This window comes from Equus przewalskii, chromosome 2, assembly GCF_037783145.1.
Source record: "Equus przewalskii isolate Varuska chromosome 2, EquPr2, whole genome shotgun sequence".
NCBI lineage: Eukaryota > Metazoa > Chordata > Mammalia > Perissodactyla > Equidae > Equus > Equus przewalskii.
In genome coordinates this window covers 46,519,099-46,541,352 of record NC_091832.1, presented here as the reverse complement: position 1 = coordinate 46,541,352, position 22,254 = coordinate 46,519,099, and the positions used below count along the sequence as shown (strand labels likewise).

Genomic DNA, 22,254 nt, shown 5'->3' with positions numbered 1-22,254 from the left:
AGAGGATGGGGCCCCAGGGCTGGCGGCATACTCACGGACACAGCGCCTGCCATCCTCCTGGAGCTGGAATGTGGGCCGGCACTGGCAGCGGTGCTGGGTCACCGTTAGCTGGACACAGTCGTGCTGGCAGCCGCCATTGCCCACAGCGCAGGAGTTGATGACTGAGGACACGGAGAAGAGCCCAGGTCAGCCCAGGAGGACGGGCAGGCCCAGAGCAGGGGATGACCCGGGACCACCTCCTACAGGAAGGCTCCAGGATCCTCCAGGCCACACTGGGCCCTTCCTCCTTTCCATCTCTGCCCTGGAAGCAGGGCTTTGAGAGGGCGACACTGTTGCTATTGGTCCACGGGCCTGGCTTTGCTTCCCGGCCCACACTCAGTGTAGCAGGACCATGGTCCGTCTCTGGATCCTCCGGCCCCAGCCTGCCCGAGGACAGGCATAGAGAGGCCTCGCAGAGCAGACTGCCCACCGCAATGGAAGCCCAACGCCACCCAGTACAGAATGCAGGACATCAGGGCCCCACTGAGAGCCAGGGCATCCAGGGCTCACAGGCCAAGCAGGCTAGCAGGCTCGAGGAGGTGGCAGGCCAGCAGGGGGTGGTGGAGGCCCAGACATTGCCCTATGTTGGTCATCAGGCCAGGGTGGAGGGGTGGCATGGTGCTGCCATGGACGGCCATCGTGGCCCAGAGGCCTGGCCCCCAGCTCCCAGTGGACCAGTGTAGTTCTGCCAACCCGGGCCCTGCCCCCTACTTGAACTCACACAGTCCCCACTCCTCCTGGTGGCCATGGGGAACAGTACTCAGTGAGACCTCAGAGCCAGGAACCAGCATCTCAGTCCCAGGAGGCAGGGTCCAGGCCTTCCCGCTCAGGCCCCTACAGGATCAGGCCTTGTGGGTCAGGCTGGTCAAGTGGGTGCCCGTGTACCAGGTGGATGGGCTGGGGCCATGCCCGGGGAGGACGCGCTGGGTGAGGGTGGGCACCCCGGGTGGGTACTGGGCCTCCTGCAGCTCTGTGAGTCTGGTTGGGGCCTCGAGGTTAGGGAGGTAGTCGGCCCCTCCTCCGAAGCGAAGTGGCAAGAATGTGCCGTGTCTGTGCCCCGGGAGGCACGGCCTACCGCCCAGGCCTGGACCTGGGGCAAACCTGAGTCCCGTTACTCAAACACTGCAGCCACCGCGGGACCAGGCTTCACCCCGAGATGCCACCCGTGTTGTCATCACAGACCCTGGGGGACCGCCGGCCTTGGCCCAACCTGCGGAGGCCGTTCACTGTCATTTTGTGTAGCAGCCAGGACCAGCACGCCTGGACCCTCAGGGAGCAGGAGCTCGGAGGCCAGCAGAGCTGGGAGCAGCCACAGCGTCCACACACAGGGGACGTGAATGGCCTCAGGGCTCTGGGGAGGCCTCGGCCACGCTGTCTGCCAGAAGCAAAGCTTCCTTCAAAGCAAGTTTGTTTGAAGAAAGCCAAACACAACACTCAGGTCACTGCCGCATTTCCCCACGTGCAGCATGCGGGTGGGGAGCTGTGCTTAGGGTCCCCTCCTGGGGCCAAGCTAGCCCTGCAGGGGTGGGAGGATGCCCAGAGGTGGCTGTGACAGCTCTGTCTCCTGGCTCCACCCAGCCCTGCCACGTAGGGGGAGAAGCAGCAGAGACTCGAGGCCTGGGCTAAACTGAGGCAAGCAGGGCAGCCACCAACTCACGTCCCCGTCAGACTCTGAGCCCACTCTCCACCCACCTACACCAGGCCCCGACTCTGCACTGACCTCCAAGGTCCCGCCTGCCTCACCTGAGACAGCTCTGCTAAGCCACCACATCGCTCAGAGGCTCAGAGCACAACCTGACCTGGCCCCACTCCTGCAGCTCTGTTTGTGTTCCTGACACCCTCATCCCTGCTCAGGACTCCTAATAGGAACCAGAAGCCCTTCCTGGCACAGCCAGCCAGGCACAGAGAGAGGGGCTTGGAGCCCGGGCAGGCAGGCCGGCTGGACAGGCACCGTGGCCACAAGAAGGACTTGGGGAGCTGTGCAGTGCTGAAAAGGAGCCGTTCCAGATGGGCAGACCCCAGATGGGCCCCGGGACGATCCAGCACCAGGCCCACCGGGAGAGAAACCACAGACAGGTGGGCGCAGGTGGAGGGGGTATGGGCCCCCCATGCAGCCTTGCACCCTCCCAAGTCCGTCTCTCATCGCTCTGCACAAATTCTACCATTCCAGATGCTTCCAAGCTGTGCACAGCAGGCGCCAAGCCCAGCGTCATCGTGCACGTCCCGTGCCACGGATTCCCGGAAAGCTGAACGAGATAGATTTTCTTAAGCGCTGAGCTGTGTGGCTGAGGGGAGGGCCAGCCTCTGTGTGCCCAGTGCCCAGAGCTGGTGGTGAAGTTTCCAGGCCCCCAGGTCACTATGAGATCAGGCCATGAGACCCATGTCCCAGTGACCCCTTCCCTGGCAGTCATGCAAGTCAGGACCACGCTCAGACCTGAAGCAAAGCTGAGAGCACCCATTGAAAATGGGAGATTAGGGCTTTCACAGCCCCTAATGGCTTGAACGCTTGTGTCCCTCTAAAATTCAGCCCCCAACGTGTCTGCATTTGGGGGGGGGGCTTTTATGGAGGTAATGAGGTTAAACAAGGTCATAAGGGTGGGGCCCTGATCCAACAGGACTTGTGTCCTTGTAGGAAAAGACACAAGATCTCTCGCTCCCCTCTCTCTTTCTCCCTCTGCCATATGAGGACACACAGAGAAGGCGCCAGGAAAAAAGCTCTCAGGGGGAACCAAATTGGCTGGCACCACAGTCTGGAACTTCCAGTCTCTAGAACTGTGAGGAAATAAATGTCTGTTGTTTAAGCTAGCCAGCCTGTGGCATTTGTTACAGCCTCCTGAGCTGGCTAAGACACCCTCACTCCCCAGTTTGCAAATCCCAGGACACGGGGCCTCAGCCAGGGGACTCGCGGGGTCTAACAGAGCTGGGCTGCAACTCCGCCTCCTCCCAGGAGCCTCAGGGGCAAGGCGTCCAGCACACCCAAGGGAACGGGGCCTTACCTGAGCGGACACTGGACCTTAGAAACAAACGTCCTACAGGGTGCAGGGCCTGCTTGTGCCAGTTTGTCCCCCATCGCAGAGGAGCAGGTGGCAGCACCTGAGACCCGGGCACAGATTCGGGGCAGCAGGTGCACCTGAGTGCCATGGAGGAAGTGGCAGGTGCCAGCTGTGGACAGCCGACCTTGAGGGCAGCTCTGCTGCAAGGCCCGGCATCCCAGCCCAGCACGCCTGCCAGCCCGAGCCGGTCATCCAAGGGGCTGTGCTGGTGCCAGGCCAGCCAGCAGGAGGGCAAGCCTGTCAGCCAGGGGCCAAGCCCACCAGCCCACTCTGCTCCAGCCGCCAAACCCAACCAGGCGGTTTTGGGGCTGGCTTCACGAGGTTTTGCAATCACTGCCCTCAGTTTCACTGGCTTGCCCTCAAATCACTGGCTTGGTTTCTAGGTCCCAAGAGCTTCACACCATGTGTGGTCAGCGGCCACCCACTGCCTTTCCTTCTAGGAAGCCATCTGTTGGGGACAGGGCCAGGATGGCAGGTCAGGAAGAGGGTGGCCCGCCCGGCTCAGCCAGGAGGGGAAACTCACCTGGGCTCTGCCCACCCCCCGGGTCCCCAGGCAGCTCATGGGTCACCTACTGCTCTGTCTTATGCCTCCTGCCCCATCCCCCACCCCGGGACGGGGCTTCCGTGTTCCATGAGAGGCAAGATCAACTTGCAGCCATGTAAGCAGCCACCCTGGCCCAAGAGCCAGGGGCTGGCACTGGCGCCAACATCACAGACTACACACCACCAACCGGCCCCCGCTCCTCAGTCCCAGCCCGAGAAAGCACCAAAGATAGGCCTTCAGCACAGCACAAGCGGGCACCCAGGACCAGGCTGTGCTGGCCGTCCTGCCCAGCACCTGCCCACCTTGGGATGAGGCACTCAGAGGTGTGAACCCCAGGCTCTGCAGCAGCCCCTTGGCGCCCATCCCCATCCTTCACTCCTCCCCTGTCACCCAACCCCACACACGCCTGGGCTGGAATCCAGCTCCACCCTCCTTTCACACCCGACTCTAATCCCATGGCCCGCCTCCACGCACGGCCCCAGTTAGCCCTCGCTTCCTCGTTGGGTTTCTGTGCCCAGCCCACAGTCTGCGGCCACCCCTGGCTATCCTGGCGGGGGGGAGGTGGGGGGCCATGCCACCACGCCCTGGGTGCTGGCAGGCTGCATTTTTGGGGTCCTGGTTTCAGGAAAAGCCCCCACTTCCCAGGGCAGACTCGCAGGACGGGGCCGCCCTCCCCTCTCCCCGTCCTGCTGCCTGTTTCCATTCGAAGGGGATCGGGAAACAGTCAAGGAGCTGCATCTGCAGTCTTGCACACAAGTCTTGCCGTCTCCATCTCTCTGCGGCCTGTGGTTTTGGTACCCGCCCCATGCGCTGCCAGCAGCAGCCTCTAGGGGACCAAGTGGCCTCCCCAGGGTCTCCTCTCCAAGGAGTGGAGGGAATAGCGGGCTTGAGGCCCCTGTGCAGCCCCCACGGGGAGACCCAGGCCTGAGGGGAGTGTCTGTCCTGAGGCCACACATCACACCATGGCAGAGCCCTAAGGGAAGGAGTGGCTGGGGAGACCCTCCTCATGCTGTGGACACAGTCAGGCCCATCTGACTCCAGGGACAGAGGACACGGGAGAGGCAGCCAGGCCACCAGGGGCATGCATGCTGACAGCAGAGTCCTCCCCACCGCATCTGTCCAAAAGGCCCGACAGGCCTAAGGCGAGGGGAGGAGGATGGAGAGCCCCACTCTTCCAAGAGGCCAGTGCAGGGCATTGGCCTGGAAGGACCCCATGCTGCTTGACCCAGTGACATCCCGGTTCCTCAGACTGGCCCCGGGTGTGTTGCTCACCCTGGGGAACATGGGCAAGCAGCCATGTCCAAGGGCAGGGTCCAAAAGGGACTACTGGGCAGGTGCCACTGGCTCAGAGTGCCCAGTCACCCAGAGGAGGAGGGCTCCCCAGCGCCATGTTGCAGACCCAGGAGCTGGTCTCCTCTGCAGGTTCACACACTGGTGCTCTGCAAGGTGCTGAAGAAAAGCAAGAATGACGTTCCTAGACATGTCACCAGCCACTGCTCTGCAGGCCCCACTTTCCACAAGTAGGGGACAGACGGAGTCGGCTCTGTGCCCCTAGGGTGAGAAGCAGGGTGCACCAGCCCTGGGCCACCCCAGAGCCTGGGGGACACACCTAGGAGGGCCCTAGGGCACCCCAGGATGCCTGGCTGCTTCTGCCTCTCCTGGGGCCAGGCTGGCCAGGGGGCGGCCAGGGTGGGACACTCGGTGCTCAGGGGCCTTGGGGCCAATGGCAAAATCCTTCTTGCATATTCTCACTTTTAATAATTGAAACCTTTCCTGTTTTATTTCTCTAATTTCTTTTGCAAGGGAGGGATGAAAGAAGGCTGTGTTTTTCCTGTCCTCTCCCTGCCTCAGAAGCTAATTTGATGACTGCTTCAAGGCCTCCTTTGTGTGTTTTAAAGCACCCCCTCAAGCCTGCCTCCTTTGAGGACTTTCCAGATCCCTTAGGGCCCCATGATGTGGCACCACCCTGAAAGGTCCAGCACACAGGGCAATCCCGCCCTGTACCCTGGAAGGCTGTCACATCCCTGCGGGCACTTTCTCCACACCCAACCTCCAGCATGTTTATCATCCTCACACCAGGCGGCCAGGGGCAAGGAGGTGCCTGGGCCTGCTCCCTGCCTGCCTGCAAAGCTCCAGGAGAGCTCAAGCACCCCTCCCACAAGGGGACCCCAGCAGGCCCCAGGGAGGGTCCAGAGTGGCTGTGCCCCAGCTGTGAAGCCAGCCCCCCTGGCCTGTGTGGGCGAGGGGAAGGTACAGAGCGCATGGCTCCCAGACTGATTCTTCCTATAACGTCTGCTGAGGCCCAGGGCAGTCTGGACTCAGAAGGTGCCACTGTGACCCTGGACAATGCACTGGCTCCTCCCACACCCTGCACACTGGGAGTCCCAGAGAAGCAGGGAAGGCCCCACACCTCCCAGTGGCGGGAAGTTCAGCCCCACCCCCTCAGAGCCCCAGGAGAGTCCAGCAGCCTGTAGGGGCCGGGCAGTACCCTCCACCAGCCCTGAGTTGGAAGTCTGTCTTCCAGGATCTGAGATGCCCGGCCACCCTGACCCACCCCAGGCCAGCACGTCAGGTCCACTGTGGGCTGGGCAGGGCCAGGGGCAAGGCTGAGGGGCATCCCTCCCAGGCTTCCCGAAGCCAGCAGCTCAAGGCCACTACCAGTCCCTCCAAAACTCTGAAGGGCCCCCTCCCCTTCACATGCTGTTCACCCATCCCCACCCAGCCCTCCTCCTTTCTGGCCTCTCAGTGAAGGCCACCAGCAGCACAGATGGGCGAGACTAGGGAGATGGGGAGGGGGCGTCCCAGGCCCCTCCCAGGGGCGTCGACAGCAAGAAGGGAGCACTGGGCACTCACAAGTCCCCACCTGGCCCCCCAGACCGGCCCCAAGGGACACCCTTCTCCAAAGAGAACCTGCCCCAGAGGAGAGGTGTGGGAAGGACACCTGGGACGCCTGGGGGACCAGAGAACCCCAAGGCCATAGTCCATGGCTATGGGCTCCAGAAGCTCCTCTCCCGCCCCAGGAGGCAGCAGCTGGGGGCTACACCCGTGTCGTATTTGTCTGAAGCACATCACAACATTCCTGCATCTGTTTCCACTTTCCGACCCAGAGAAACTTCACAGGCCAGTTGCTTCCTCCCGAGCGGCGGCCGGGACATGTGCGAGTGTGTGCAGGGAGGGCCCCCCAGGGCTGGCAGGCCGCCCTGCCACATGGCAGCAAGGCATGCAGGAAGAAGGCGCTCAGAGCCCGCCCGGCCGCTCTGGATCCCCAGGGCAGAAAGAGAACCACTTCTACACAGCCTCCCAGACACAGTGGCCATCAGGGAGGGGTCAGTCTTGTGCCTCAGGCACCTGTGTCCAGAGCCAGCCAGGAGAGGGGCAAGGGAGGGTGAGGCGTGGACACTGACTGCCCAACACCAAAGCCCTGGCCTCTAGCCCCTCCACCCACGGCTTCAGTGGCCACCTGGTGCTCTCCCCTTCTCTCCCCATAACTCTCCCCAGCTGGCAGGGGCAGGAGTCTGTGGCCACAGCGCCTCCACTGAGCCCATTTCTCACAGCAAAAAGACCCTGCAGAGGAACCAAGTGTTGGCGTCCCACTTCTCAGTTACCCCTTCTCTGTTATCCCCGCCTGCCACAACCCAATCCCCTAGTCCCTCGAAGCTGGGGTGGGGGGATTTGGGTCCAGGAAGCCCAGCTCTGCAGGCCAAGGGTGGTCTCACACTGCCCCTGCCCCAAGCCAGGCCTTCTGGCCAGCATCCCCCACCACCCAGTGAGCAACTGAGACTCCCCTGAGGTTGGGGACAGCACAACCAGGCCCGGGTCCCTGCTGACCCACCACCGCGGCTTTTGCTGCAGAGGACCCTCAATAGGATGGCGGCCCAGGGGCTCCTCCTCAAGTCATGAGAGGCCCCCCTCCCCCGCCGGGGAGATGGTCTTAGCACCCCAGCAGGATTCAGGTGTGGCTGCAGAGGGTGCTCAAGGTCACAGGGGCCCAGAATCACAGGGGCCAGCTCCGGCATGGCTCAGGACACCTTCTTTCACCTGCCTGAGCCTCCCCCGTCAGAGTGGAGCTGGCAAGGCCCAAGGCAGGCCAGCCATCGGGCTCCGTGCACACCACACTCAGCAGGATGGAGCTGCGACAACAGCAGCTGTCGCTGAGCCGGTAGGCTGCAGCAGGCCTCTCAGCCCAGGAGTGCAGGGACCAGGCCGAGGTCGGAGGAGGGGCGGCCACTCCCGAGGCTGCAGGGGCACTTACCCAGGCAGGTCCTGCCGTCTGCGTGGAGCCGGAAGCCAGGCCTGCACTCACAGAGGTAGGAGCCTGGCGTGTTCACACACCTGTGCTGGCAGCCACCGTTGTGTACTTGGCACTCATCCACATCTAGGCAGGGACACAGGGCCGAGGGTTAACAGCCAGTACCCTGTGTTAACACCACCTACTCTGTGGTGGCCCCAAGACCCCAGCTCAGCCCCCTCACTGAGGACATTGCCCTCAGCCCAGATGCCAGGGCCCAGACCCAAGACCCTCCTTCTCAGACCAGGCCTGCAACACTCCCAGAGCCCCTCACCCACGCCTGCAGAAGCAGAGTGGAGAGAAGGCAGGGCCCATCCCCGAGGCCTGGCCGGCCTGCTCAGGAGGAAGAGCCACCACCTCCGGGGCAACCAGAATGTGGGGAGCAGCCGGGGGTGAGTTGAAATGTGGGGAGCAGCTGGGGGTTAGTTGAAATGTGGGGAGCAGCCGGGGGTCAGTGGAAATGTGGGGAGCTGCCGGGGGTCAGCCAGAACACAGGGAACAGTGGTTCAGCCAGTGCAGTGGCTGCGGGGGGAGCAGACTCAGGTCAGGGGACGCCTGCTTCCTAGTGCCTTTCCAGCCTGAGCGTGGAGCACACACTCATCGTAAGGCCAAATCCAGAAATGCTCTCAGGGCAATGCAGCCCCTCCTCTGCGGCCCATGAGGCCAAAAGGAGAAACTGCTACCTCATGAGACACCCCTGCACAGGCTTCAGAGGAAGAGCCTAAGAGAGGGCAGGCCAGGGGGTACGTCTTGGGCTGAACACTGTCCCCCCAAAATTTATGTCCATCCAGAGTCTCAGAATGTGACCTTATCCGGAAAGAGGGTCTTTGCAGATGTCACTAGTTAAGGATCCAGATGAGACCATCCTGGATAAGCAGGGCCCTAAATCCAGTGCCTGGGGTCCTGGTCAAAGACACGCAAGGAGGCAGAGGCTGGAGGGAGGCGGCCATGAGCCAAGGAGCACTGGCAGCCACCAGAGGCTGGAAGGACCAGACAAGGAAGGGTCCTCCCCAGGAGGGTTCAGCAGCAGTGTGGCCCTGCCGACACATCGATCTCCGATTTCCCGCCTCCAGAACTGGGAGAGAACAAATGTCTATTGTGGTATTGGTTTCAGTAGCCCCAGGAAACCAGTGCAGGGGGTGTCAGCCTGGGGTCCCCCCATGGGCTCCCTGTGCCAGGGAGACAGGAGGCCAGCACAGCAGACCTCACAAGCACAGGACCTCGCGGACGGCCTAGGCACTCCGCTTCCAGGAGGACACTCCACACCCGAGACCACGGGATGACCCGCACCTGCGCAGGACACGTGCTCCTCCCCCTGGCACCACGGCTCAGGCCACAGGAAAGTGACTGAAGGCCAGGGAGCTGCCCCAGGAGCTGAGCTGGGAGGTGCAGGGGCTGGAAAAACCTCCCCAGGGCTGGAGGCCCAGGGGGCTGACCCTCAGGAGGGTCAGCTCCTGCTGCAGGGACGCAGAGGTATCAAGAAGGTTCCGGCTGCCTCGTCCCTCATCCCTCCCTCCAGGCCCACTTCCACCAACCTGGGCAGTGACTGAGGTGGACAAAACAGACCGGGAGGAAGGCAGGAGGCAGAGGCTGCCTCAGACATCTGTGTGCAAGGATAACGCCAGGAGGGACCTGACTGCCCAAGAGACACAGAGACAGAGTGGCCCTAGAGCACCAGGCACGGGCACGTGTTCCTCAGGCCAGGCCACACCTTCAGACACCGGTCTCGCCAACCCGGTGGCCAGCTTCCCGGACCAGAGAAGAGGGGAGACAGATGGACAGATGCTCTTCGCTCATGAATGTCTACCAGCAGAGAGCCTGGGGTATTCGGGCACCCTGGCCTGGACAACAGGCCCTAACCGATGACCGCGCCTCACAGGGGAGGGCTGTGTTCGGCTCAAAGGGACAGTAGAAGATTCCACTCCACATGGCTCCCCTGGGAGAAAACATGATTTCGAGGGGCAAGTCCTCGGCTGTGTGGGAAACGCAGCTATTGGGGGACGACACAGGGGCCGCACAGAGCTGATGTTTCTAATTCGGCTCAGCAATCCGGCAGGTCCACGCCATCCACCATGACTCCACTCTGCAGTTCCCACCACTGTCCCCATGAAAACGCCCCCCTCCAAGTCTCCTGTCCTAAAACTCCAGCCCTGAGCACACTTTTGAAGGGTGACAAGGCGGCACCAGGTGAGGCTCCTCCTGGCTGTCCCCCGAGCCTGCCCGCCAGGCACTGCCTCCCACACATAGAGATCTTGCCACCAGTCCACACTCTGAGAATGCGCCTGGTGTTCCAGAAATGACACCAAACTAACCCCAGGAGGCCAGGGTCTCTGTCTGGACCTCCAGGGCCATCTGATCCTTGCAGAAGCCACGTCCACTCTGGGGAGACCGCTGGGTCCCTCCCAAGCCCCGAGGCTGCCTCAGAGAAGAGGGACAGACAAGGCCAAGAGCATCTCCTCACTTGCACCAGGGGCACCTGTGGGCTGCCTCAGAACGAAGCCAGGATGGTAATCGGGGAGAAGCTTGAAGGCAAAGGGTTAACAACCCCCAACAGAGCCCCGAGAAGGCAGGGGGCAGAGCGCACCAGGGTGCAGGGGGGAGGGCTCAGGGCCTTCCTATGGGAGATCAGCTGGGGGCGGGGGGCAGACCCACACCAGCTGGGAAGGGCAGGGCAGGGCAGGCGGGCAGCACCCACCTAAGGGGGCTCAGAGAAGAGACCCCTGGCTCTGAGATCCCCCTAAGGGTCCCTGATAGGTCAAGATGTGACGCATGGAGCACAGCCCCGGCATAGGGAGCTGCTTCGTAAGGCCTTGGGGGAAGAGGTGGCACATGGGTGCTGTCTGAGGAGGAGGGCAGACCCACCAGGCCTCAGTGAGTCTAGAGTGGCCTTGCCTGGCTGGCAGACAAAGCAGGGAGAGGGGGACAGAGGGGCTGTCGTTCCAGCTCACCGATGTGCCTCCAACAGGGCCCCAGAGGCAGGCACTAAGCCAGCAGCCCAAGGGGACACTGGCTTCCGGAAACCAGCTCTCAGCTGGCGACTCAGCGTTTGCCCAGGGCTCTCTCCAGACACTCGGCTCAAGGAGGCGCTGACTCAGGGGCACTGGACTCCGGAGGGCAGGATGCTCCTGAGCCCCTAGGACACCTGGCTGGGGGGCCGCATCCTCGAGCAGGACCCAGGTGAACCTGAGCATGATGTCCAGGACGTGGGGGAGCCCAGGAGAGCGTCTGCCCCTCGGGCCAGCCCCGCAGCCCTGAGGGCCACAAGGACACCAAACAGTCTGGGAAGAAGCAGGAATGGGACGCCGGAGCAGGGCACGGCCATTGGTCAGCAGGACCCTCCCACTGGACTGGCCCTGACAGCCAGCTCCCGCCCCTGGCACCACCACACACGTGACCTGCGCTCTCACCACCCTCTTGCCCAGTGATGGGAACACTTACACTCAGCCGCCCACCTTGGACCTGGCCTCTCTCAGAAGTCCCGATCCCACCTAAAACAGGCCCTCTCAGGAGGGGCCGGCATGCTGACCCCAGCCCCAAGCCCTTCCCACCCGTAGCTGCACTGCCTGGTGGTCAGGAGGCAGCGAGACTGGGTCCCTGACCAGCGGCACAGGCAGGGGGCGGGCAATGAGGCTCAGCCACAGATTCCAGCGCCTGCTGTTGGTTGTTAGCAGGTCTGGATATGGGAACACATGGGGGCGGTTCAAGGCTGAAGGATCTGAGGCCTCCGCCTTCGCCTCTCTGGGCAGCGGAAGACTGCGTGGAGGCGGGACATGTGGCCAGACGACCTCCTGCCGGGGTCCCCTCCAGCTCTGAGACTTAAGGCCCCTTTATTAGAAATGACTTACACTCAAAACAAGGCAAGATCGAGTTACCTAAACCTTGCCGGCCGGCTCCCAAGGCAGGCCACGTGGTGGCAGAACAGAGCTGTTCTCAGCCGGCTTCAACCCCCCCGCAGCTGCTGGCCCTGTGACCCAGGCCCTGGTAGCGGCCATGACCTGAGTAGCCACAGGCTCACTGGTCTTTAAAGAGAGTGTGGTCATCTGAATAATGGCCCCTCAAAGAGGTCCACATCCTACTCCCTGGAAGCTTACGCAGCAAAAGGGACTTTCCACGTAGGATTAAGGACCTTGAGAAGGGAGATTATCCTGGAGAAACAGGTGGGCCCAGTGTCATCACTGGGCCTTATCAGAGGGAAGCAGGAAGCTCAGAGAAAAAGAGATTTGAAGGTGCGGTGCTGCTGGCTTTGAAGATGGAGGAAAGGACCACAAGCCAAGGATGCTGGCCGCCTCAAAGCTGGAAAAGCAAGAAGTGGGCTCTCCCTCCAGAGCCTCCAGAAGGAACCAGCCCTGCCCACACCTGGCTCTTGGCCCATTTCAGCCTTCTGACCTCCAGAACTGTAAGGCGCTGTTGTAAGCCACTAAGGTTGGGGTCTTTGTTACAGCAGCCACAGGGACTGAACACAGAGCACATCACTGTTGTCTCTGACGTCCTTTCCAGAGTCACGGGTCACAGAAGCTCAGAAACCCAGGTTCCCAAACGCTCACTCTGGCCAGACTGGCCTCCTGACTCCCACAGTGAGGTCAGCTGTGCCCTTTGGGGGGCTGGCTGCACTCCCTGAGTCCGTCAGGCAGGCCTGTCCTCATGCTGCACTGCCAATAGGCAGTGATCCCTGTGGGAGGACCAGCGCCCTGAGACACCCTGAATGGTGGGTCCCCAACTGAGCATCGGCCGCTAGACTCTGAAACTACAGCAGAAAACATCGCTCTCCCAGACACCACAGAGAGGGCCTGGGCCCCACGGTGGTGTGGGCACCCCCAGGCTGAAAGGGAGCCGGGAGGCCACCTGCCCCTTTCAGGGTCAGCACTCAGCCCAGGGCAAACCCACCCAGCCCTCTCCGGCCCAAGGTCCAGCCTCCACAGCTCTGGTGCAGTGCCCCCCTGCACAGGGAGGAACCGTCAGAAAGCCCTGTGGCCCAGAACCCTGTGGGCTGCACCTATTTTAATGACCAGCCCGGTCAGGGTTCTGCAGGGAGGTCCCCATGGTCCTGTGGCTGCCATCAGCTGAGACGCGTGACGAGGACTTGGGCAGCCTGGGGATGGGAACTGCCTCGTACACTGGCATATGGTGACACATCACTGTGCCAACACCAGGCCAGTTCCCCTGGGAGCCTGGCTGGACCTGTGGTGTCTGCTGAGGGGGGCAAAGGTGGTGGTTCGGGGAGCCCACCACGACCCTATTGGGAACCCGTGGGGTCTCCACCAACTGTCAGCCAGCCATACCAGCTCCTGGCCCAGGAGCGCACAGCCAGGGTCGAATCAGCTACCCTTTCGGAAACCACCCAAAATAAGCCCCTTCTGAAGCTCCCTCATACTTATGGGAAAACCTGAGCCCTCTGGGATTCTGCCGGAAAGCTCCACTCAGGTGATCAGGAAGTTCAGAGTCCTGCTTTCCCTCCAAATATGCCACAGGGTCCTCATCCCCGGACAGTGCACCCCATTATCCACAGGCCCGTCTCTCCCCTCTGAAAGCCCCAGCAGGCCCCAGAGCAGGGCGGGGGCTCCCGCTCCCCAAAGCCCAGCCCTGCCCAGCCCAGGCCTCTGGACGCTGCACAGTCTCACAGCACTTGGTGCCACCAGTGGGGGAGTGACAGTGCTGGCCCAGCCTTGGCTGAGCCACCAAGTGGGAGGTCTGCCTACCCGGTGGGGACCAAGCTTGGGCCTCAGCTGGCCGAGTAACAAAGTCAGGGGAAGCAGGAGACTCTGCCATAGTCAAGGGCCTGCAGCTCAGTGCTTTGTGGGCCCTCGGGGCATGAAGTGTGGCAGAGACTGGCCCAGAGGACAGCTGAGAAGGACCAATGTCTCCAAGGAGACCAGGTGCCCTGCACAGTGCCACATTCAGGGGCCTGGGAGGGTCTGGAGGGGAGCGGCTGCCGGGTGATCCAGGTGATGCCTCGCTGGGAGCTGCACACCAGGCCCCATCTCACGCTCCTGAGGATGCCCCGCTCTAGGCTCCTCGGATCTCAAGGATGCTTAAAGGAGCTTCCTGCAAGGAGTCTGGCCCAGACTGGGTACCAGATCTGAATCGCAGGGAGGGGCAGGATGGACCCAGGACAGCTATGTATCCACTTTCCATAGGCTGCTGGGGTCCTCCCAGCTAACCCTGAAGCCCACTAGGCTGACCATGCTCCCATGGACTGGGGGCAGGTAGTAGGCAGAAAGGATGGTGCCTGCCACACTCAAGGGGTGCAGGGGCCTCTCTGGAGCTTGCCTTCTTGCTTGACCCACACAGCTGCCAGTGCTGTGAGGCAGGGCACCCCCTGTGCCCAGCAGCAAATGCAAGGGGATGTTTCTCTTCCCTTGGGTCAAGAAACCAATCTGCCGTCAGCAACCCCCGCAGCCAGGCCCGAGAGGGGACGGGAATATGCGATGACTCAGAGCACATGAGCCCTGCCTCAGAGGCAGCGGCTGCCTGCTGGACACTGCCACGCCCGCTCCCTCCAGCCTCCGCGCTATGACCCGTCAGGGCGCAATGGGCACAAACTTTAAAAAGAAGAAACAAAGGGAGCGCACAGTGGAGCAGGCTCCCGTCCCGCCCGCCCGCGCAGAGCCCAGCCGGCGCCCACCTGGCCTCCGGTCGCCAGCGCTCACGGGGTAGCCGGCCTGACCCAGGTGGCACGGGTAGCAGCCCCTCCAGAGGTAGCGGTAGTGTGTGCCCGCGACGCCCGCCAGGCCCCCCAGGAACCCGAGGCACCAGAGCGCGGCCAGCCCGCCGCGGCCCCGGGACGCCTCCATGGCGGGTCGGCCCAGCGGCCGGGCGAGCTCGGGCTCCCACTCCCGGCTCCGGGCGGGCGCGCACACCCGCCGCGCTGCTCGCCTCCGCTCGGCGCCGCCGGGAGCCGCTGCGGCCCGGCACGCCCCGCCCCTCGCCTTTATGTTCTCAGCTTTCCCTCCGCCCCCCGCAGGTAAAGGCCAAGTCCTCGGAGCCCGAGGGGCCGCCCCAACCCCGCCCCCGGCTCCACCCCCACGGGGCTGAGCTGGTCCCCCCGGGCGCCCGCCGACCCGCCCCGCGCATTCCAGCGCGCGCTCACGTACCGGGACACAGACACAGACCCAGACCCACGCACAAACACAGGCACCCCCACGCAGACACACATGCACAAACACAGACCCACCCGTGTGCAAACATGCAGACAAGACACACACAGAACCCTGCAGACATGCACAGGCACATACATACACATAGGCATACATGCACAAACGTGTGTTCCCAGCGCCAACACGGAAAACACACCAAAGTGGCAAAGGAGGCCACCCTGGCAACACCAGGGGCCTTCGTGGGGGCAGCTTGATGGGGTTGAGCTCTGCCAAGATTGGGGAGTGTGGGGAGCCAGAGGTACTTTGAGGCCAACCCACCAACGTGGAAATCCTGGAAGGGGAGCAGCTGCCTGTAGCCCCCCAGCCCAGTGTCCGGCACCAGCACTATCATGCCCTCCACTGGACCAGGGCTGGTACCTGGACGGAGCCTGGGCAAGGGGATCCCGGCACCCTCCAGCAGGTGGGAGAGGGCCAGAGCGAAGGGAGGACTCGCCAGCAGGGGCAGTGAGCCCCAGGGGTCAGGCTGCCGAAGCCGTGGACGTGCCTCCAACCCCAGACCCCTGGGCCCTGCTTTGCTCAGAGGCACAGCCTCAGTCCCCAGCTGTGTCTGAAGCAGGCCACCCCTGGCCTCCAACTCTCGCCCACCCTGGAAAGGGCTCCCGCCCTGTCCTGCCCAGGGTCAGGGGTGGGAGGGGAGGGCAGAGCCCTGGAGCCCCTCAGCGAGGCCCCCGGCAGGGAGGGGTCCCGTTGCCACTGAGCACCTGAAGTGCAGCGCGTCCTAAATCCAGACGTGCGCTAGGAGGAAAGCACGCACCGCCTTCTGGGCCTGGATAAGAGGCGAACCACTGCCTGAACCCTTTTTATATTGACTACATGTGGAAATGATCATAGTTGGATACATTCTGTTAAATAAAATATATTATTAAAGTTGACTTCATCGATTTCTTTTTATCTTTTTATATGGCTTCGAGAAATCTTAAGACTACACATTTGGCCCTCATGTGTGGCTCACATTCTATTTCTATTAGACAGCACTGGTCTTCCCCATGCCAAGCCCCCAGCTCTGCTAGTAAGGGGCAATGCTGTGTGGCCCCAGGTGAGCCACGAACCTCTCTGTGCTCATATCTGTAACAAGGGATGATAATCACAGACCTGCCTCATATGGGGATTATGAGATGATGGGGAAAGTGCTTCACTGAGAGTCAGTAAGAGTCCATAAACGTCGGTGGCCAGGTCTGCATGCCCAACCCCCTGACCACAGAGGCCCTTTGCTCAGGCAGACACTTCCAGGCTGAGTAGTGAGACCCATGGCAGCATCCAGAGCAAAGTCCGGAGGGCCAGTATCCTGGGACCTGTCCATCTCCCTGCTCCGTGGCGGATGCAGCCATGGTCCTGAAGCCATCCTGGAAGCCAGCCAGGTCAGCCTGAGAAGAGTCATGGGACCTGAGGACTGTCCCTATCCCACAATAGCCATAACCCAGGGACCCTCACTGCTCCCTCCCCAGGTCCAGCACCTCCCCACCCACAAGCTGGCTGGGGACCAGTCCTCTGGCCCTCTCATCTCACCTCAAAGCTGCCACTACCTTTTTGTATCCACCTGGACTCCAAGTCACATCCCAGCTGATCAGGGCTGATTCACTCCCACGACCTTCCCGGGGTGGGGGTGGGCTGCTTCGGGCCCCTGTCCCCAGCGACCGGCATGGGGCAGGGCTGGGGAAGAGCAGAGCACAGCCTGGAGGCAGCAGATGTCGGTCCTGACGCACAGAAGGGCTGCATGGCAGAAGCCCCAAGACCCTGCAGGGCCTCAGTTTCCTCATCTGTACAGTGGGCCAGATTAGGGCAGCTCAGGGGCCCATGGGCCTTAAGCTATGGGACACATGTGACTTGGGAAGGACAAATGGAGCCAGGAGTGTCCCCCGCTTCCATGCCCAGGGGGTCCAGGGAGCAGGAAGGCAGTCAATAAAAAAGCAACTGGAGTTTCCTGAAGCAAGAGGCTTTCCAAATGCTTTGTGACAAGTTTGGGCAAAGCAAACACCGTCTTTCTTGCCCTGGACACCTTCAAGAGCTATAAGAGGCCTCCTGACATCCCAGTCCAATGTCCCCCAAGGTCACACAGGACAGAGGGGGGCAGTCAAGGGGGGCCACGTCTGACTCTGACCCAAATCCTGTCTTCATCGGGCCACCTCGTCCAGGCTCCTCGAGACAAGGGGCCCCAGTGGGTGCCTGGTGGCTCCCTCTGAGTGGGCACCCAGAAAGTCCTGAGTGAGTTGGAGGCAGAGGCCCAGGAGGAGGAGGGGTGCCCGTGCAGGGGCAAATGGGGTTTCTCCTGCTCACCCACTGCCCCTCACCACGGGCATCCCTGGACTGTGAGCCAGAACCCAGTGCCGGGGCTCCCTCGGGCCGGGCCACACAGGGCCCTCAGATTCTGAGCTGGACCCTGGGCAACGCGTTTCTAGGCAGCTCTGGCTTTAGATGCTGGCTCCTACCATCCTGTCTGGGTGGCCTGGCCGTCCTGGAGTCCCAGCTTCCATAGCAGCCAAGATGCCTGTCCTTCCTCCTGCCTGGTGGACAGTGAGCTCCTATGTATCTGTCAAGTGCCAACTCAGAGGTCACCTTCTCTGCAAAACCTCCCCAGCCGGCTCACCCCAGAGCCAGCCGTGGCTACCTCTGTGCTCGCCGGCGCCCGGCCCAGCCCTCTTCTCTGCTTACCCAGTCCTTCACTCATGCACTCACGCATTCATTCTTTTCGTTCAACAATGGCCTGTCTGCCCTCTCTGAACAGGACATGGTTCTGGGTGCGGTGATGTCTCCCCACCCAACTGAAGGTTACATTCAGGTCCTCAGAGCCCGGGACAACTCGTGGTATGGATGAGCTCTGGCAGCACCTCCCTGAAGGACTGGGGGTGCCAACGGCTCTGGGCCTCCATCCTCACCAGGCCGGGCATGGGGACTGGGGCACGGCCATGGGGGCCCGCAGCCTGCCAAGTGCAGAATGCCACCGGCAGCCCAGACAGTGCTCACAGCCACGCCACTGCCCTCCCCACCCCCCTGCCCAGTGCCGCCGAGCGCATCCAGGCCTGTGGCTGTGGGGTCTGGAAGCTGTTTGGGAAATGCTTTCCCAATGCAGAAAGGCGGCTGGGCGGCTCTGCCCAGCGGAATGTCTGTGTGTCAGCAGAAGGAGCCGCCCCCCACCCCCGAGGCCGGCTCCAGCTTTCCTCTCCAAGCTGGGCGGATGCCGGGCTCCTCTGCCAGGACCCGGGCTGGGGCAAGGGCCCAATGCTGCCCCCTGAATGCCATGGCTCCCCCTTAGTGCTAGATCCGTCCCACCACAGGCCCCTGACACCAGGGCCTTAGGGCAGACCTGCCACATTGCTGGGGGCCAGCAGGAACCAGAACACGGCCAAGCTGCAAAATCCACCCCCAATGTGGGGTGTCTGTTCCTCGGTGCTCACAAACACCTCCTCCTTGAAGTCCTCCCTGAGGCCTCTCAAGGCCCCACCTTGCTCTGCCTCAAGGTCCAGGACCTGATCACACGCTGCTAACCCACCGAGGCAGGCGCCCCGCAGGCCACCACGGCCTCTGAATGCAGAGCAGGTGCCAGGTGAAGTCTGGCTGGGCCTGGGAGCAGAAGACAGCTGTGGGTGTGGGGGCTGCCTGACACCTCCCCTCCAGGTTCCTAGGGGTCAAGGCACGAGCTGAGGAGGCCCTCCAATGGGACCTGGTGCAGCTTCTGAGGGCGGAACCCACGATCTGGACCCTGGTCCTTCCCATCTGGCCGGGGGACAGGGCGTTCCCAGGGCCCAAAGTCTCAGGAGGAACTGAACCCGCTGCAGGCAGGTGGAGGTGTGAGAGAGAGGAGTGGCCCTCGGAGAAGTCACTGCCCATGATCCCAAGACGCCTGGAGGTGAAGGTCCACGGCACAGCTGGCCCAGGGTGGGGCGGCAGTAGCCCACCACCGACAGATACCCACGGTGTCCTCTGTGCCGGGCACTGCGCAGGGGCTGGGGCCAGGCCGTGCCCGCTCACAGGTGGACAGGTGGACCCAGATCGAGGCCGCGTGAGTGTGGAGCAACTGGCAGGAGGCGCAAGACTCCAGGCCTCGCCAGCACCTCCGCTAACTCCCCTCCCCCTCCCGCTGAAGTTGGGTGGGTCACGTGACTGATTTCAGGGCTGGGAGGGCAGAGGCCGAGTTGGAGGATCTTGAAGGCCAGGGGGAGCAGTGTGGGGTGTGGGTGCCACCCGGGAGCTTCAGAGGGACGAGGACTGTCAACAGACAGGCCAGTGATCAGCCAGCCCCTAAGAGGCCCCCCTAGGGGCAAGGGAGGTGCCAGAAGGCCACGCACCTCTCTGGCTTCCTTTCAATCTGCCTTAGGGTGCTCAAGGACTCTCAGCCCAAAAGCCCTCCTTGGCCACCTCTGGTCCCCCAGGTGACAAACACCCGGCCTGGCTGTTTGCACCCTTGATGTCCAGAGCCCAGCCTAGAGCAGGAGGTCAGTTTACAGTCTGGGGTCACACACAGTCCTCCCCCTCCATGCAGACGGAGTAGAACTGCCCCCAGATCGTCCCTTGCCCCCTCCACCAGGGCGGCCGCGGCTGCAGTTTATTTCAGGAGCCGAGCGCCGGCCTCGTGGTAAACCCATCACCCTCTCGCTCCTCACCCAGGCCAAAGGAAGGAAAATTGAAACCACGCTTGTTTCCGAGAGCCCAGCTGCCATTCCTGCCTGCGGCTGCCCCTGGCTGGGGCCAGGTGGAAATGGGCAGCCCCCTCCTCTTACACACATGGGCCCCCTGGGGGAGCTCAAGATGAAGCAGCCTCCATCACCCACGCCACCCGGGGAGGCGCCTGCTGCCGGCCAGACCCAGAGCCATGCCAGAGGCTGCCGCACGTGTGTATACGTGTATCTGTCCGTGACAAGGTCCTCTCGGTGGTTCTCTGTTGCCGGGACTCCCCTGTAGCCATGTGAAGGCCGGGTAAGGCCAGGTCCAGCCCCGGGAGAGCCTGCACCCTGGAATACTGACATGGGTCCCACCACGGGCACAGCCCCCAAGGCCTGGCTCTCACTGGGGGCATCGAGATGCCAGGGAGCAGTGACCAAAGAAAGGGTGCATGGATAGCCCCGGGGCTCAACCTGCACTCAGAGAAGAGGAGATGATGAAGGCTGAGCGCTGGAGAGGCTTCCTGGAGGAGGTGGGCCTGGGTTGGCCTTTGGACAGATAGAGGGCAAAGGGCAGGATTCATAGGCCGCCTTGTCAGAGGACATCTGGGCAGTGCAGGGTTGCTGGTGCAGAGGCAGGGAAGCCCGAGAAGGGGCGAATGCCAGGCAGGGAGTCTGGCTGAAGCCGTGTGACTGGCCCTGACCCGCAGCAGGCACCCAGCCGGCCAGAACGAACCGGCAAATTAACTGCCCAGGCACCCCCAACAGCCTGCTGGGCCCATCGGTCACCCCTCCTGTTGTCCTTTTCCCACCCAAAGGCCAAGCAGATCACAGGATTCTGAAGTCACAGGGGTGACAGCCTGATCCGGCCGGGTGCCCAGGGCCAGCCAACGTTGCCCTCCAAGGTGCCCAAACCTGAAGCTGGCAGAGCTACCCATCAGCCCCTCCTATCTCTGATGCCCCCAGGCTGCCTGCGAGTCCTCAAGGCCACCTGCTGTACAGACTGAGCTTGGGGACAGCCCGCCATCCACATAAACACAGACAGGCAACTGCTAAGCCCACAGGACTCCCCAGCTCTGCCCAGGGGTCAGTCCCTGGCTCTGAGCGTCCACACCCTCCCCCTAAGGTCTTTACATGGAACACGCATTAGCCCTGAGGGTCTTATTACAGGCATCTCATTTCCTCGCCAGGAGGAAGGAAAAGCCCTTCCCCTCTGGATTCTAGTGCTACCGCCCACCCCACTCCCACCCCCAGCCCACGCTCACGCCCCACCCCACGCCCAGAAGGGCTCTGGCCAGACCCTGGAGAGCAAGGAGCCATGAGGATCTGACCACGGGTTTCTGGGGTTTGGTTGAGGACTGGGTGGGGTCCGGAGCTGCCCAGCAGGGTCGGGAGTAGCAGGGGGTGAGAGGGTGGGGGCGGAGGCCTGGCTCAGCTCCCCTTCTCAGGAAAGCCTGGAGAAGAGACAGATGGAGGCGTGGCGGGAAGGTGCAGCTACAGACAGGAGGGACAGAGATAAGAGGCAGCCAAGAGATACAGGCAGCAGGAGAATCCAATTAGGAGGCCGGACTCCGGTGGAAGGGGGCCCTCCAGGTGAGCACAAACACACGGGCAAGGGAACCAGACCCAGCGGTGGATGAGAAGAAGGGACAGGAAGAACTCTCTCACCCCGTCAGATGGCGAGGTGAGGCCTGCCCTTCCCGGGCAAGGCTGGGAGGAGGGCTGCCCGCCCGGCTGGGCCTGCACACGCCAGTCTCCGCGCCTCCGGCCCTGCCAGAAGCCGCACCCACACTTCCTCCCTCTGCTCCCTGAGTCTGAGGACTGCGGCCTCCGAGGGTCATACCTGTGCCAGGTCGGGGCTCAGGAGTGCGAGCCCGGCCCTTCCGGCTCCCACATCCAGCTCTGTCCCCTGCCCCTCTGCCTACACCTGCAGGTCCTGTGGCCAGCTGTAGACACCTAGAGCTCAGCCAACTCGATGCCTGCAGGTTACAGATCTTGGGGTCTCCTCCCGGGAAACTGCCCAGTGCCCTGGGCTTCGGGGGGTCAGGGTAGGCCCATGGGGCAGGCCTCTGTCACCGGCTGGCTCTGACTGCTGACGCTGACGGCTATTACTTCTCCTGCCTTGGCCTTAACCAAGAACACACCTGCCAGAATCTGCTCCCCAGAGGCACAAAGGGAGCCAGAGTTGCGAAATGAAAGCTTTTGACTCTCACCACCTCTGACGGAGGAGGCCTCTGGCCGCAGGCGCCTCGGTGGAACCGTTGCTGTCCTGCCTCAAAGGACTGTGGTTCACGGTCAGATTTCCTCACCGTGTCCGGAGGACAGGCAGCCAGACGTTCTGGCTGGGCAGACCCAGGTTCCAGCCCTCGCAGGAACGAGGCAGGGTCTTTGTGACAGGAAGACCTGAGTGCATGCTGGGCTCCACAGCCCAGGTGCCATGAACCTGCCAGGCCTCCTCTCCAGCCTCAGGCTCCACATCTATAAGGGCAGGCTGCTCAACAGATACACACCAAATGCCCACCACGTGCCAGGCACTGCCAGTGTGGACAGCGGGGAGTGAGCAAGCAGCCCCCTCCAGCTC

The 22,254-nt window shown here is 62.5% G+C and overlaps 1 protein-coding gene across 50 annotated transcripts in view; it reads right to left on the bottom strand.

Annotated features, from left to right (window-relative positions):
* Nucleotides 1-22,254, bottom strand: part of MEGF6 (multiple EGF like domains 6) — a 102,812-nt gene that overhangs the window by 24,069 nt on the left and 56,489 nt on the right. For 32 of the 50 annotated variants that reach the window (XR_011535950.1, XR_011535952.1, XR_011535951.1 and 29 more), the window contains exons 5-6: nt 7,889-8,011; nt 36-161 (exon numbers count right to left, since the gene is read on the bottom strand). Coding sequence is in view for 45 of the 50 variants with exons in the window: in XM_070604122.1 (XP_070460223.1) it covers nt 36-161; nt 7,889-8,011 (249 nt within the window). In the remaining 5 variants the exon portion in view is untranslated. Of the gene's footprint in view, nt 1-35; nt 162-7,888; nt 8,012-14,546; nt 14,840-22,254 lie in introns of those variants that run through there. The other 18 variants (XM_070604479.1, XM_070604342.1, XM_070604321.1 and 15 more) reach the window with 1 other exon arrangement.